This window comes from Ursus maritimus, unplaced genomic scaffold, assembly GCF_017311325.1.
Source record: "Ursus maritimus isolate PB19 unplaced genomic scaffold, ASM1731132v1 scaffold_3, whole genome shotgun sequence".
In the NCBI taxonomy this organism is placed as follows: domain Eukaryota; kingdom Metazoa; phylum Chordata; class Mammalia; order Carnivora; family Ursidae; genus Ursus; species Ursus maritimus.
This window is the reverse complement of record NW_024425563.1, coordinates 14,205,203-14,219,992: the sequence shown is the minus strand read 5'-3', so window position 1 is coordinate 14,219,992 and position 14,790 is coordinate 14,205,203. Positions and strand designations below refer to the sequence as shown.

General features: G+C 43.5%; 1 protein-coding gene across 1 annotated transcript in view; it reads left to right on the top strand.

The window, feature by feature from the left end:
- Positions 1-992: 992 nt before the first annotated feature.
- TBXAS1 (thromboxane A synthase 1) overlaps positions 993-14,790 on the top strand; it is a 151,229-nt gene continuing 137,431 nt past the window's right edge. The window contains exon 1 of the mRNA XM_040643944.1: positions 993-1,259. Within this exon, the coding sequence (XP_040499878.1) occupies positions 1,171-1,259 (89 nt within the window). The 5' untranslated portion in view covers positions 993-1,170. The remainder of the gene's footprint in view (positions 1,260-14,790) is intronic.

The following is a 14,790-nucleotide window of genomic DNA, read 5'->3' as shown; positions in this document are numbered from 1 at the left end:
TTTCCAGTTCCCACCACAGGAATTCTTTCCCACCTTAGAGCCTTTGTCTGTGTCACTCTTTTTGCCCAGAAGGCTTTGCCCATGGCTCTTTACAGAATGGACCCCTCTTCAACAGAGAATCTCAGCTTCAAGCTTTTCCTTTCCAGACAGATTACCCCGCAGCACTCCCTTAGTGGGTCTCCCCAGTTGTTCTTAGTCCTTGCCCTGTGTTCATGACCTTCACAGCACTGCTCTCAACTTGCAATTATTTATTTATCTGTCTACCTGTTTATGGTCTGTCTCTCCCCAGAGACATTTTCCCAGAGTCTGGTACAAGTTCTATTTTTCAAACACTGTCCACTCAGCACAGAGCCCAGTCCCCCATGTATATTGAATGAATGGATGAATATCATGGTGAGTGAATGACTCACTCTCTGATACACCCTCCCGATTACTAAAAGTGTAATACACTGACTAATAAGCAAAAAATGATTCAGTCTACTTCAGTCAGATAAGCTCAGAGCTAGAACAAAGCACCCATGCACGAGCCTATGGACATGCTTTTAGACATGGGAGAAATCCTCCAACTCATGATGAGAGTGCTGACGTGAGGCAAGATCTTTGGTCTGTTCCATCATTCAGTCACCAAGGTCCCCTTGGACCCCAGAAAACAATGAACTTTGTGGGATGGATGTCCTCAGTGCCACCAGCATTTTCCATCAGTCTGATATCTGACCCCAATTTTTTCTGGGACATTCAGAGTCTCCGGACCCCATATTTTCATTGAATTACAAATTAATTTTTTTTGAAGGGTAGTCTTTCTTCATAGACTACTGGTCGGAGTAGAAATCTGTGGTTGCAACCATTTAGTGGCTCAGCAAACATGGGACCAGTCCTGCTGCTAATTCCCTGGGAAGTTAACATAAATGTTTATTGACAGTGCAGTCCTCAAGAAAATAAAGTTGCTGATTCATTGCCTTACGCTGAAACCCTGTGTTTTTTCCCTCCTCTTCCTTCCTCTTTATAAGGAGACAGTCTGACAGAGAGCACATTTTGGGGACCCACTTGACATGATGTGGTCTTGGTTGCCTGATCCTTCTTCCATCTGCGGATCGTGGTCCCTGTAACAGCAGAAGGATCAGCCTCCCTCTTTCCTCTGGAGGACCGCCCTTCTAGGGACTCTGAGGAACAATGGAAGTCTTGGGGTTTCTCAAACTGGAAGTGAATGGCCCCATGGTGACAGTGGCCCTCTCAGTGGTCCTCCTGGCCCTCCTGAAATGGTAAGTCAGCCAGCAAGTTCCCACGACCGTGACATTGGCAGCAAGAGCAGCCCTGGAGCCTCGCTGGAGCCAGGGTGGGGGGATGTGGGAGTGTGTTTTTCTTCTCTTCTAATCTAGAGGGAGTTGAGTATTAACACAGCTTCAGAATTAAAAGCAAACAGCCAGGTTAATCTTTTGCTAAAATGCATGAGATCGAGGTGTCAGGAAAGGCTGGTGATTCAGTGACTGAGAACGCTACACATAATTAAGTTTGAAAGATGGAAAAAGAAACAAATTGGAAAGGTTTGGGGAGAAGTATTTCCTCATACGTGTCGTATCTTCTCACCTCGCTTTTCTGAGCTCCGCTCCCCGTGGTGGATGTACTGCGGATTCAGCCTCTTGGTTCATATGACATTAAAAACAAGAAGGACATAGTTGCTTTCTGGCATTGTGGGCCACTTAGCAGGAGGCCACTGGCAGGGATTTCTGCAGGTTTAAGGACAAAGTGGTGGAACTAATTTCCTAGTCTGTCTGATATTTGATAGAAGGGAATAGATTCTGGTGGATAGAGTGCACAAGACCCTGAAAGGATCTCAAATTTGAACTGAGAGTAGCTCCCTGTTATCTGGTTAATGCCACAGGAGGCTTTCTGAGGTTGGGCTCTGCCTAAGGCCTGTGTCTGTAGATGGAAGGGCCCACAAAATCTCCATTTATACATATTCACCCGGGCGGTTAAACCGACTACAGTCACCCACTCGACCCAAAGCACCTGGATTTAGGTGGCTCTGGTTTTTGAGGGGAAAGTGGAAAAATTAATGGAGAACTCGAGTTTGAACAGAATTTCAATTTATGTTTCTGGTGGTAATAAAGCCTCCCCTAGATTAATAACTGGGAAAGCACTTTGAAAAGCATCAAGCATTATGCAAATGTGAGGTATTATTCTTTTGGAATTTGCATAGCTGAAAATGGAATTCACGTTTGATGTTCTATGATGATGAAATGACTTCTTGGAAATTGGCTCTGAAACTCAGCTTCAGTCCCAGTGCTGTTTTTGCTTTTTAACTGGTTTAATTATCTTTTGAACTTTTCTCAGTGTAGCTTATCTTGCCTTGAAACCAGCCACATGCAAAACCAGGAGCCAAGAGTAGCTCTCTTTCCCCGCCCCACCCCATTCACCCATCTTAAAGTGTTCCTGTGCTCAGGGATGTACACACCACAGTCCTGACACACAGTAGGTGTTTTGTAGATGTCAGCACCATCATTAACTGCCATCTATGCAAGCTGACTGCAGAGGAAAAATAAGTCTTCAGTGCTTCAGGTATATTTTAAATTTCTTCTTCATATGATTATGAATCTGTTTTCCCATCAATAGCTATGCTCTGACCATGGTTCTCAAAGCATATCCCGCCTGCATCCTCCAGGCCATCTCACAGCATTAATGTTGGTATTAGACGCTTTTCTACACGTTTCTGTCTTTGTTGTGTGTGGGTTTTTTTTTTTTTTTTTTCATTTCTGTGTTCTCAGCTCCCAGCTCAGTGCCTGGCTTACAGCATGGCCTCGATAAATGTTTGATGAACGAATGAATGAATTGCATACGTTAATGTTGCTCTGGCCATGGAAAGGGGCATGTGTCCTGACTGATAAGCCGCTGTAACTGGATGGTTATAATCAGTGTAGATCAGGGAGTCGCGGACAATAACACCCCACCATTCAGCAAGGCAGCTGTGCATTTGTAATCGACTCCCGGGGCCATATTAATAACCTGGGTCAAAGACACAGAGATTAGATAAAGGCATGAAGCAGAGGTGGTAAATAGGAAGTGAAAGCTGACTTCCATTTGTTATCTCAAAAATATTTGTCGATCTGTTAATGTATGCCAGGCATCGAGTGGAGGCTGTCTGGTACAAGGTTAGGAAACAGGAGGTCGGGATCGGATGCCCAAGGCAGGGGGATACATGGAGGTTCTGGGGTAAGCATGGTGTCTGGAGGGAATCATGCTGAAGGAGAGAAGACAGCAGAAAACAGTGGCTGTGGCCGTGGCTCTGGAGTTCCTGGGTCCATCGGTTGATCCAGCTCAAGGTTACCATCCTCAGGCTCTCAACCCTCCTCTCCCAGGCAAGGCTCTAGGTAGGCTCTGAGTAACCGACTCCTGCTTGAATGAGGTGGGGCTTCCCCTCCTGCTTCATTCTCTTGAGAGGTACTTGTGGGAGAGAGAGGGGTGCTCAGGGAAAGCTGGAGGTGGACAGATGCCCATAGCCATCTTGCTCCTAGGAAGAAACTGTGGAGGGCAGCATGTCCTGACTATTCAAACTCCTTTGTCTTTCCTTGGAGAGTCATCTTTGCCATTGGGCCAAGTAAGATTGTCATGGAGAGCCTGAACTCTGAGAAAGTAAAATTAGGAGGACTGCTTCTTGCCTCCTCAACTGGCCTGTGGGTTCTTGCAAGGGAGGGGTGAGGTCTCACATCTCATTGCAATTCCAAAAATCTCTATCCATGGCACAGATGTTCTAGCATTTGGTTTAATGGTGGTAAAGTTAAGAAGTACATATTCATCATCCCAGGACCCAGGACTTAGGGTTCAGCTCTTGCCTCTTTCAGCGGCCTCCTCACCCCCATCTCTCCCCCATACCCTGTTCTGAAAGCGGTCATGTTGCTGCATGTGTCCTTCCTTTGCCCTTCCATGCTTGGAATTCCCTTCCTCTTCTCTTTCCTTCAGTGCTCAGTTCAGGGGCATCTCCTCAGGGAAGCTTCTCCTGTTTGTCCAGGGCACTTACGAGGCCCCACTCAGTGCTGCTTTTATCATATCTCTCATCACACCCCCCACCCCAATGCCCAGCATGTGGCACTGGTGCATAGTAAATGTTCGCTGAAGGCTGATTCCAGCCTCTGATCTCTGCTGGTATTTTTCTTGCTGGTTCTTCTCTTAGCCTTCACAGATCAGTACAGATCTTAACAGTTGTGCCCACACGAGTCACCCCTTTACCTGAAAGCCTGTTTTCAGTTTGTATCAACTTGGTGACCCCTTTTTAAATTGTTGCAGGTGTACTGCTTCTGTAGCCCCACCTGCCTTGTAGAACTGAGACCATGACGTGTACTTTAGTTATTACATATACTTGTGAATTTGGAAAGAAAAAGACAAAAGAGTCAATTTCATTTAAAAAAGAGACCATTATAAAATAGGCATAGTATATTTGAATAGTTTTCTTCACAGTGCATTTGACACAATTTTCAACAATACTTATTTAAATCAACAGTTGACGGGGTATCAGGAGATCAGGGCTGTTCCACTGGGGTTGGAGATGGAGAAGGCATATAGAATATATTAGCCAGAAGTGCATGAAGCACATACAAAGGTGATTAACACACACGACATTTTATTTTTTTATTTTGTTTATTTTTTTAAAGATTTTATTTATTTATTTGACAGAGAGACAGCCAGCGAGAGAGGGAACACAAGCAGGGGGAGTGGGAGAGGAAGAAGCAGCCTCCTAGTGGAGGAGCCTGATGTGGGGCTCAATCCCAGGACTCTGGGATCACGCCCTGAGCCGAAGGCAGCCGCTTAATGACTGCGCCACCCAGGCGCCCCGACAAGACATTTTAAAAGCTCATTTCTCTGGTTAAAACTGTTTGAAAGTCTTACTTCTGGAAGAGATTTGATGTACAAGAAATAAGTTGTATGAACTGAATGTTGCTAGAGGCAACCTTAACTTCTAGTGTATTTAAACTTTCAAACACACCTAATACCTGGCAGCTGGATTCCTGTTGGCAAAGACTGCTTTATTCTTTAAAAGAGTGTAAGGAAGTGGCCCAAATATTAACAGTGGTTTTTCTTCCTTGGTGGGATTATGGATGATTTTTATTTCTTTTTTTAGTCTTTTGACAGCTTCCGCATTTCTTTCATGAGTATGAATTACCGAGCAAAAAATACAAAATAAAAAAAGAGAGAAACTTTATTAAAAAGAGGAGGAAATTGCTCTTCTCTAGTAGTGAAAAGGAAACCAGTTTTATGCTTTGGGTGTGGAGTTTTCAGGACTATAATCTCATTATTTCTACCAATAGAGTAGAATGTACAAGGGGAATTTGGGGTAATGGGAGAGCTTCTTGGCTAATGAGGCAGTGCAAAAGGTAAACTGTAGCAATTCCATTAAGTAGCTAAACAGTCAAAGAAGGTAAATGTATGAATACACTGGAAGCTGAGAAGTGCTATCTTGGAAAGATGCAAGGGCTTTTAATGCCAGGCTGCATTTAAAGCTCAGGAGCCCAAACTCAGAGGGTATGAATCAACTGGTGGTTAAAAAAGAAATCAGGCTGCTTTAGGGTTTTGATCAAGTCTCATTCTAAGACCAGGTTAAGGTAAAATGTTATTGGTGATTATTAAGACTTAGGACTATAATGAAAATTACTGTACCTGGATGTGTGTTTCTCAGAGAGATTACTTTACATACGAGAGGACTAGACTCTAACTCTAAGCCCAGACTGTATCTAGTAGTCTAGATAATCTAGTCCTAGACCATATTCAAAAGAAACCATTGCTCCCTGGGAGGCAAGGAAGGGTTAATATCCACAAATCACTCAACATGATACACTGCACTAATAGAATGGAGCAAAAAACCATTATAATCATTCCAATAGTTGCAGAAAAAGCATTTCACAAAATTCAACTTCCTTTCCTGATAAAAATTCTCAATGAATTAGGTATAAAAGGAATATACCTCAATATGATAAAGATTGTATATGACAAGCCCACTTGACAGTGAAAAGACGAAAAACTTTTTCTCTAAGATCGAAAAAGACAAGGATGCCCACTCTCACCGCTGCTATTCGATATAAAGCCGAAAGTCTTAGCCAGAGCAATTAGGCAAGAAAAAGAAATAATAGGCATCCAAATTTGAAAGAAAAAAGTAAAACTATTTGTTTGTAGATGACATGATCTTACGTATAGAAAATGCTAAACACTCCATCAAAATCTGTTAGAGCTAATAAATGAATTCCGCAAAGTTGCAGGATATGAAATCAAACATACAAAAATTAGTTACATTGCTTTATACTAGCAACAAACATGTGAAAAGAAATAAAGGAAACAATCCCAGTTATAATAGCATCAAAAATAATAAAATACTTAGGAATAAATTTAACCATGCAGGTAAAAGATCTGTACACTGAAAATCAGGACATTCATGAAAGAAACTGAAAAAGATACAAATAAATGGAAATATACCCTGTGTTCACGGATCAGAAGAATTAATATTGTTAAAATGTCCCTACAACCCAGAGTAATCTATAGATTCAGTGGAATCCCTATCAAAATTCCAATAGCATTTTCCACAGAAATAGGAAAAAAAATCCTGAAATTTTTATGGAGCCACAAAAGCAATCTTTTTTTTTTTTTTTTTCACAAAAGCAATCTTGAGAAAGAAGAACAAAGCTGGAAGCATCACACTTCTGGATTTCAAATGATATGACAAAGCTATGGAGTCAAAATGGTATGGTTGTGGCATAAAAATAGACATAGAGACCAACAGAATAGAATGAAACATCCAGAAATAAACTTAGGCATATATGGTCAATTAATTTTTGATGAAGGAGCCAGAAACACACATTTTCCAACGGATAGTCTTTCCAATAAACAATGTTGGGGAAACTGGATAATAACATGCAAAAAAATGAAACTGGACCCTTATCTTATACCATAGGCAAAAAATAGCTCAAAATGGAATAACAACTTAAATGTAAGACCTGACACTGTAACACTCCTCAAAGAAAACATAGGGGATAGCCTTTTGATAGTGGCCTTGGCAATGATTTTTTTTTTTTGATAGCACACTAAAAGCACAAGCAACCAAAGCAAAAATAAACAAGTGAGACCACATCCAACTAGAAAGCTTTTCCACAAAAAGAAAAACAGTCAACAGAGTGAAAAGACAACCTACAGAATGGGTGAAAATATTTGCAAACCGTATATCTGAGAAGGGGTTAATACCCAAAATATATAAGGAACTCACACAACTCAATAGTAACAAAACTAAACGAAATAACCTGATCAAAAAATGGGCAAAGGAACTTATAGACATTTTTTCAAGGAAGACATACTAATGCTTAACAGGTATAGGAAAAAGTGATTAACATCACTAATTATCATGGCAATGCAAATCCAAGCCAAGAGAAAGCACCTCGGGGGCGCCTGGGTGGCACAGCGGTTAAGCGTCTGCCTTCGGCTCAGGGCGTGATCCCAGCGTTGTGGGATCGAGCCCCACATCAGGCTCCTCCGCTATGAGCCTGCTTCTTTCTCTCCCACTCCCCCTGCTTGTGTTCCCTCTCTCGCTGGCTGTCTCTATCTCTGTCAAATAAATAAATAAAATCTTAAAAAAAAAAAAAAAAAAAAAAAGCACCTCACACTTGTTACAATGACATTCATCAAGAAGACAAGAGATAACAAGAGTTGGCAGGGGTGTGGAAAAAAGGGAATTCTCATACACTGTTGGTGGGAATATACATTCGTACAGCCACTATGAACATAGTAGGGAAGTTCCTCCAAAAATTAAAAATAGAACTACCACATGATCCAGCACTCCCAGTCCTTTGGAGTATATATCCAAAGGAAATGAAATCAGCATATTGAAGGGATATCTGCACTCCCATGTTTGTTGCAGCATTATTCACAATAGCCAAAGATGGAAACAACTTAAATGTTATTGACCCATGAATGGATAAATTGTGGTCTATATGGACAATGCTATTTTAGTCAGCTTTTAAAAAGAAGGAAACCCGCCGTTTGTGACAACGTGGATGAACTTGGAGGGCATTATGCTACGTGAAATAAGCCAGGCACAGAAAGACAAATATGGCATGATCTCACATAGATGTGGAATCTAAAGAGTTGACTCTTGGAAGTAGCAAGTAGAATGGTGGTTGTCAGGGGCTGGAGGGTGGGGGGAATGGGGTCATGTTGGTCAGAGGGTACAAACCTTCAGTTCTAAGATGAACGAGTTCTAGAGATCTAATGTACAGCGTGGTAACTGTAGTTAGTAATAATGTAGAATACGTGAAATTTGTTAAGAGGGCAATCTTCAGTGTGCTCACCAAACACACACACACACACACACACACACACACGTGGTAATTATGTGAGGTGATGGATACGTTAGCTTAATTGTGGTAATCATTATACAAGGTATACCTATCTCAAACACCAACTTCTATACCTTAAATATATACAATTTTCCTTCATCATTCATACCTCAAAAAGCTAAGGGGAAAAAAAAAAAGCAAACACTACTGGGCCGGTATATAGCCCATCTGAGAAACCTTGAATTTGTTAGAGCAAGGAAGCCACATGGGTGTCCCCTGGTATAATCAGAGGGAGAGGGAGCAGTGTCTAGCAGCAGAATGAGGGTTTTTGAAGATCAGTTTGGCTACCATTTCCCAAGTTCTGTTCCTAAAAAATGTTTGGGAAATTAAGTAGAAGGTAAGCCTTCTTGGAGATTCATAACATATCAAAGGCCCAAACAACTCTGCAGTAAAGAAATCTGTTTAACTTCATTCAACCCAGTTTTTCCTGAGCTTATTGGGTTAAGAACTGCTGTGTTTGGTCCTAGCGAGAAGGGCGATCTCAACCTGCTGAGACATTCCTTTGACAAGAGTGGTCAGATGTGCTGTTGGTGGTCAGGCAGCTGCGTAGCCTGGTGGAAATGGAGGGGCTGCTGAACAGAGGAGTAAATCACGTGGACGATCCCTTTGCAAGCTCTGAGGTTCCAGAGTTGACGATGTTTACTTCAGGGCATAGAGGGTATGGAGTCTAGAGGGCAAAGGAGGGCCAAGGTGCAGGCCAGCTCCAGTTCAACATCGAAGTAAACGAATAACCACAGCTGTCTGACAATGGCAGGAATGCTGCCCTCAGAGGTGGTAAGCATCCCTCGACATCCGCCAGGAATGCCACCAGAGCACTTCCTACATGGCGTGGGCGCTGGGCCCATGTGACCACTGAATGCCTTCTGGATCTAGAATCCATGAAGGGGTAGGTCTGTGTGGAACCAGCTACTGCTGGTGAAAAGCAGGTCAGATAAAACACGAGTGGTCCACTAGGAACTGCTCCCTCTTCTGCCTGGACACCCTACTCATCCTCAGCAGTAGTTCCAGGGGAGAGGAGAGAGTGTCCCAGGAGCCAGGAAACACTCTGACAAAACAGCTTTTTGGGGCCTCATTATGGCTTTGTGCAGGACTCTCCTTGCCTTCCAGCCCTCGCTCCTCAGACTTTCTGGGTCACCAGCCTTTCAGAGGTGGCTTCGGGAAGCAGAAGGGTCTGGGGCTGGGTCTGGAAATATAAGGAAGAACTGACATGGCAGAGGAGAGGAGGGAGAAAATTTCTGGTGAGGAAGTGTCCCAATGTCAGAGTTTGTAACATTTGGTGGAACAAAACATTAAGGGTGTGAATAATGGACATGTTTTAGAAATACATTTTCAAGGCCACGGAAAATTTCCAGTGCCCCAGAGCATCTAGAGAAGGATGCATGCTATTTTCCTTTTTAATTTTTTGTACTTTTTGTTTAGGATACGATGGGTACTTTGGTTTAATAACTCAGTGATGAGCTGGGAGATAAAATTGAACCTGCTTAGGAAAACTAGGTCTGTACTTCCTCGAGGACCATTTTCACAGAATATTATTTTTTTGTTTTCTCTCTTTTAAATAGTTACACACAATATCCCTAGCCTTCCCCTCACTTCATTGATTTTCCAGAACGAGAGTACGAGGCGTGAGTGTAAAGTAATGTGACTGATTATTTTAGCATACACACCAGAACTTGTACAGCCAAATGAATTTTATGACCTTCAAAGGCATTTTCCTGATAGGCTAAGCCTTTGCTGCAGATCTGCCACTATCAGAAAACACACTCTTAGCACTTTTCTTTAGGAATGGTCCTTGGTGTCTAGGGGCCGTCTTCCGACAGCCTCAAGGCAACCAATGGTCAGCTTTTTGAGAATGGATTGATTTTTTTTTAAACAGTTCATATTTTGGCCAACAGGTGATCAGACTGGGCAATACTATTTTTAACTCAAAAGAAAATGTGATTATAAAACAATAAGTCTTCTTGTTGTTTACTCAAGAGGTTTTCAAACCTGGAAGCCTGGGGATTCTGTGGAGGGGCCACACTCGTGGGGCACATGCCTCGTTCTTAGCTTTTTGGTTTGTTTTGTTTTAAAGAAAACAACAGCAGTAATCTTAGTGCTTGTGGTCATGCTTCCTCTTATCTTGCGAGGAAGTCAGACTTCTCGTAGCATCTACTGTCTGGACAAAGATGAAAGAAGACTCTCATTCATTCTATAGACAAAGCAAATAATTGGATTTATGTTGGCCTGTTACTGTGCTGCTTGAGTATATGCTTGGGGCTGCTTTCCCTGGGAGAACAGAAGCTCTTGCAGAAATAAAGTTACTGAATGAACCCTTCCCTCCACCCCTAGACGCCATGATAACAACGATCTTCAGGGGCTGTCATTTGCCACTGAGGGTTGCGTGCCCCGTCTTTAGGAACCTGAGCAGTATTGCAGGGATTTATATGTATAACGTGTATCTGAACGTGGGGACAGAACCTTGGGGAGAGAAGGAACAAGGGACAGTTGTTTGTGCTGCTGTGCATTGGTGCTTCCGTTATTAAGAGCTACCTTGTTCCTGGTTTGCCAGAAATGTGTGATGTTGCACAACTTCTTTGCGGACGGGCAGGAGTGGAGTGTTGGCTGGGTGGGGAGATCCCGGAGCCCTGGGCTCTTGGTTGTCTTTGGTCTCCTGGCGGAGTCTGGCGTGGGCCATGCTGCCGGGCCATCCTCAACTTCCATAGTGGAAAAAAGGTGTCAGAGATGGCCTGAAAGCAAAGCCAACCTCAACAAATAGTGGCTTCAACCAAAGCCCTGTTTTCTGAGCACCACACATAGACACCCTGGGGAGGGCCTGGGCTGTGCCCCAAAACCAGCCTCTGCCCCCACATTTCAACCGAAAGGTGCCCTCACATCCTCCCCCGCATTTCCCTCCTGCCTGCACACAATATGCCCGTTCTTCTCCCTACTCTTGCTCACTCATCACAGTCCCTGCTGTCTGAATGTCCTCCTCTCTCTGCTTAAATCCTAGCCATCCTTCCAAACCTTGCCAAATGTCACTCTTCTTGAAGGTGACCTTAACCAGGCCAGCCCTCAGGAGCCCTGCCCACCTCGAACTTCCGTAGTGCCCCCTCTGTGTCTGTAGCCGTCTTGGCACTTACTGTATTATCTTCTTGTGTATGCATGCATCCTAGCTTCCTAGCCTGACTCTAAGTCCCTGAGCGCAGGGCTGAATCTTAAGCCAGTGAGTGCCTTGTGCACAGTAGCTGCTCAACAAATGGTAATGATCATCGCCATGCCTCAGGTCACCGAGCTGTACGTGTGGGCATGTGAGCACCGGGGATGGCAGGATCAATCTCCCACTGACTAGCTTGCACGCGAGTGGCCCCATGTTCCCAACACCTAGCAGAATGTCTTGCACGTGGCTCACTGAAAGAGTAAATAAATGACTTCTTAGTTCACACACTCATTGAATGCTAAAGGTTTTCAAGGCTGTGTGCTGGCTCTCCCTCACTGACGTGCAGTGGATCACATTCTCATGAATGCAGATAGATAAAGTAATTGTCACATGAGAAACTGAAGAGCAGAGCTCTGATGCAAAAGGAGAGGATGGGACAAAATGCCGGACACAGCCATTTAGAGGTGGCATATGGGGGATCATAGAGCTCTTGGGGTCTGACCAGGGTACCTGACAATAGTGCCGGGGGACAGGGGGCATCCAGCCCCCAGAAGAGAGGCATCAAAGGACAAACACCTCCTCTTTCACTGTTCTATTGAACACTAATTCCCACAGTTTAAAGCAATGCTATCTAAACTCTTTACCAACATCCACTGTTTGTATTATTTCCCCATAGTTCCCATTGTCTAAATAACAATGCATAGTTAAGTAATGATTGATTGATTTTCCCATTTTAATCATTCCAAGACAATGATGGAAGCTCTGCCAATGACAATAGCTGATCAATGAGATAACCAGCAGCAGTGTACCAAGTTATAATTCCACTCCAAAGCAAAGAAACTTGACATTTTCGTTAACCTGCACGACCTTATTGCCAATAACTGCACGATTTACATTAGACTCTTTGAAATGTTGAAAATATCTCATATACCCCCTTCCTACCTTCTCAAATCAATAGGCATCTGGGGACCCCATATAAGCATTGTAAAGCCTAGTCAGTTATACATTTCAGGGTTTGAACTCTATTTGTAAAAAGAGAGTGACCAAAATTGGGAGCATCATCTCACGACAAAAGGGATGATAAAGGAAGGTAACTGGGAGGTTCTCAGGAGAAATATGGTACTGTGGAAATCAGCTAGGCCTTTACAGTTTAGGACAGATACACTTTTTCCACCAGAAAAAGTCATTCCATCCTTGCTAGTTTCCCCATTAATAAGAGAGGGCTAACAGTCCCTCTCTCTCGGCATATGGCGCCTTTCCACCTGGCCACCTAGGCCAGCTCTCACTCACCCCTAATGGCCAGCTCATCCACATTCTTGCCAGTCTTGTTTCCTAAGTGGTCCTCAAATTGTGCTTTCCTCCCTCTCTGCTCTTCTACTACTGTAGTCCAGGATTTCAAGAGCATCCCTTGGCTGGAAATGGCCTCCCAACTAGTTTCCCTGCCTTCTGCCTGTATCCCTCAACTTCATCTGCAACTCTGCAGCCAGAATCACACCACAGGAGCTCACCACCGTCCTACAGAAAAACCTTCCATGGTGCGCCCCCAGCCTGGGGAATGAAGTCTCCCTGGCCTGCTGCCACCCCTCCCCCTCTCTGACCTGGTCCCTTCCTCCTCTGCATGGTCATCTCCCATTGCTTCTCGCCTGACACTCTCCCTCCATGGTGTTCACGGTTTCTTCCAGACACCATGCTGTTTACCATCCATTTCCTTTCCTCTACTGGGGTGCTCTCCCCACCTTGTTCAGGTGAGAGCCTCTGCACTTCCCGTGCTCCTGGCCCCACTGCATCTGGTCCCTTCTCTTGCTTTCTACTTATCTAGGGTGAGCTCCCCAAAGGCAGGACCAGGGCTTTACACACCTTCTGCCTCAAGCGCCCAGCATAGTGCCTGGGTCACTCAGTACACTTCTATTGGATAAACAGGCACTCAATTTCTGGTTGAGCCAAGCCGAACTGAGAGATAAGATATATAGAATTTGGTGTGCCATGGGCTTGGCATATAGGAACGCCCAATACATGCTAGTTGTTCTTTGCTGCTATGAATATCATCACAGAGAATTTCCCTTCATTTCTGGCTGTGTACCACTGCAACCAGCTACCACTCTCATTTGTTATATAACAAAACATCATTGACTTGAACTCCGGATCTTAATAAAAGATCCTGTCTTTATAATTCAGGGAGCCTGGGCTGTGGGTGAAGTTCATCTCTGCACTATTAATAAGGGAAGGGCTGCTGCTAAATAAAATCGTCGTGCAAACGTGACTGCATCCATCTGGGAAAGCCCAGAACTTTAGCAGGGTGTTGGTTCTTTAACACTGTCTTTGAAAACTCACTAAAAACCACTTCACTCTTGGCTGCCTTTCTGCACTTGTGCAGTGGTCCAGATCATGAGCTTTGGAACCAGACTGCCTGGATTCGACCCTGGCTAGCCTTGCAAGTTGGTAAGGTCTCTGCATCTCAGTGTCCCCCTTTGTAAAATAGGGACAGTCATTGTGCTTGCCTCCTAGCGCGTTTGCGAGAGTCAATGAGTTAAGACATGGAGTAGACTGGTTAGGCCCAGTAGCATTCGACAAGTGATAGCTAGTTACTATCTGATCACTCAACAATAATTATGTAGATCCTGGGGAGATAGCTCATGATTTTGTTTTCAATTTCAGTCAATTTATTAATTAATTTTAACACCATTCAGATTCTCCCGTGCTCTTCAGGAATGCACTGAAGTGAAAAGTGAGGAGAGTGGTACTTGAAACAAGTGGCCTTGTTTTGAATGATCTTGGGCTTCTATCACAGGTTGCTTTTTGACCTTGAACAAATAAGATGAGGTTGCAAAATACTTCTTGGATTTAGCAAATAAGAAGTCTTAGGTGCTGTTGGAGATGTCCACTGATGGAGTGGTGGGGACAAGAGCCAGAAAATGCAGCAGGTTTTGAAGCAACTGGGAAGGAAGGCGATGGAGAAGAGATGGGCTTTTCTTTCAAGAAGAACGTCTGAGATGTCAGCTGCCTTCCTGAGCTTCAGTTTCCAATGATAAAATGGAAACGGAGTCATCCTTCTCTTATCTCCTTAAAAGGGAGTATGAGTGAGTACATTGTGATCAATAAATCTTACATCCACATATATTATTATTAGTCTATTGATGGCAGTTGTGTCTCTTAGTTGTAGGTGTTTAAAAAGAAAAGAAAATCTATTTCTTGAAAACTGCTTTATAAATCATGCCTTAAACCCAATTCACTTTCCAGAAAAATGTAAAATTTTCCTATGACAAAATTTACATTTCTCCTCCGATTTGA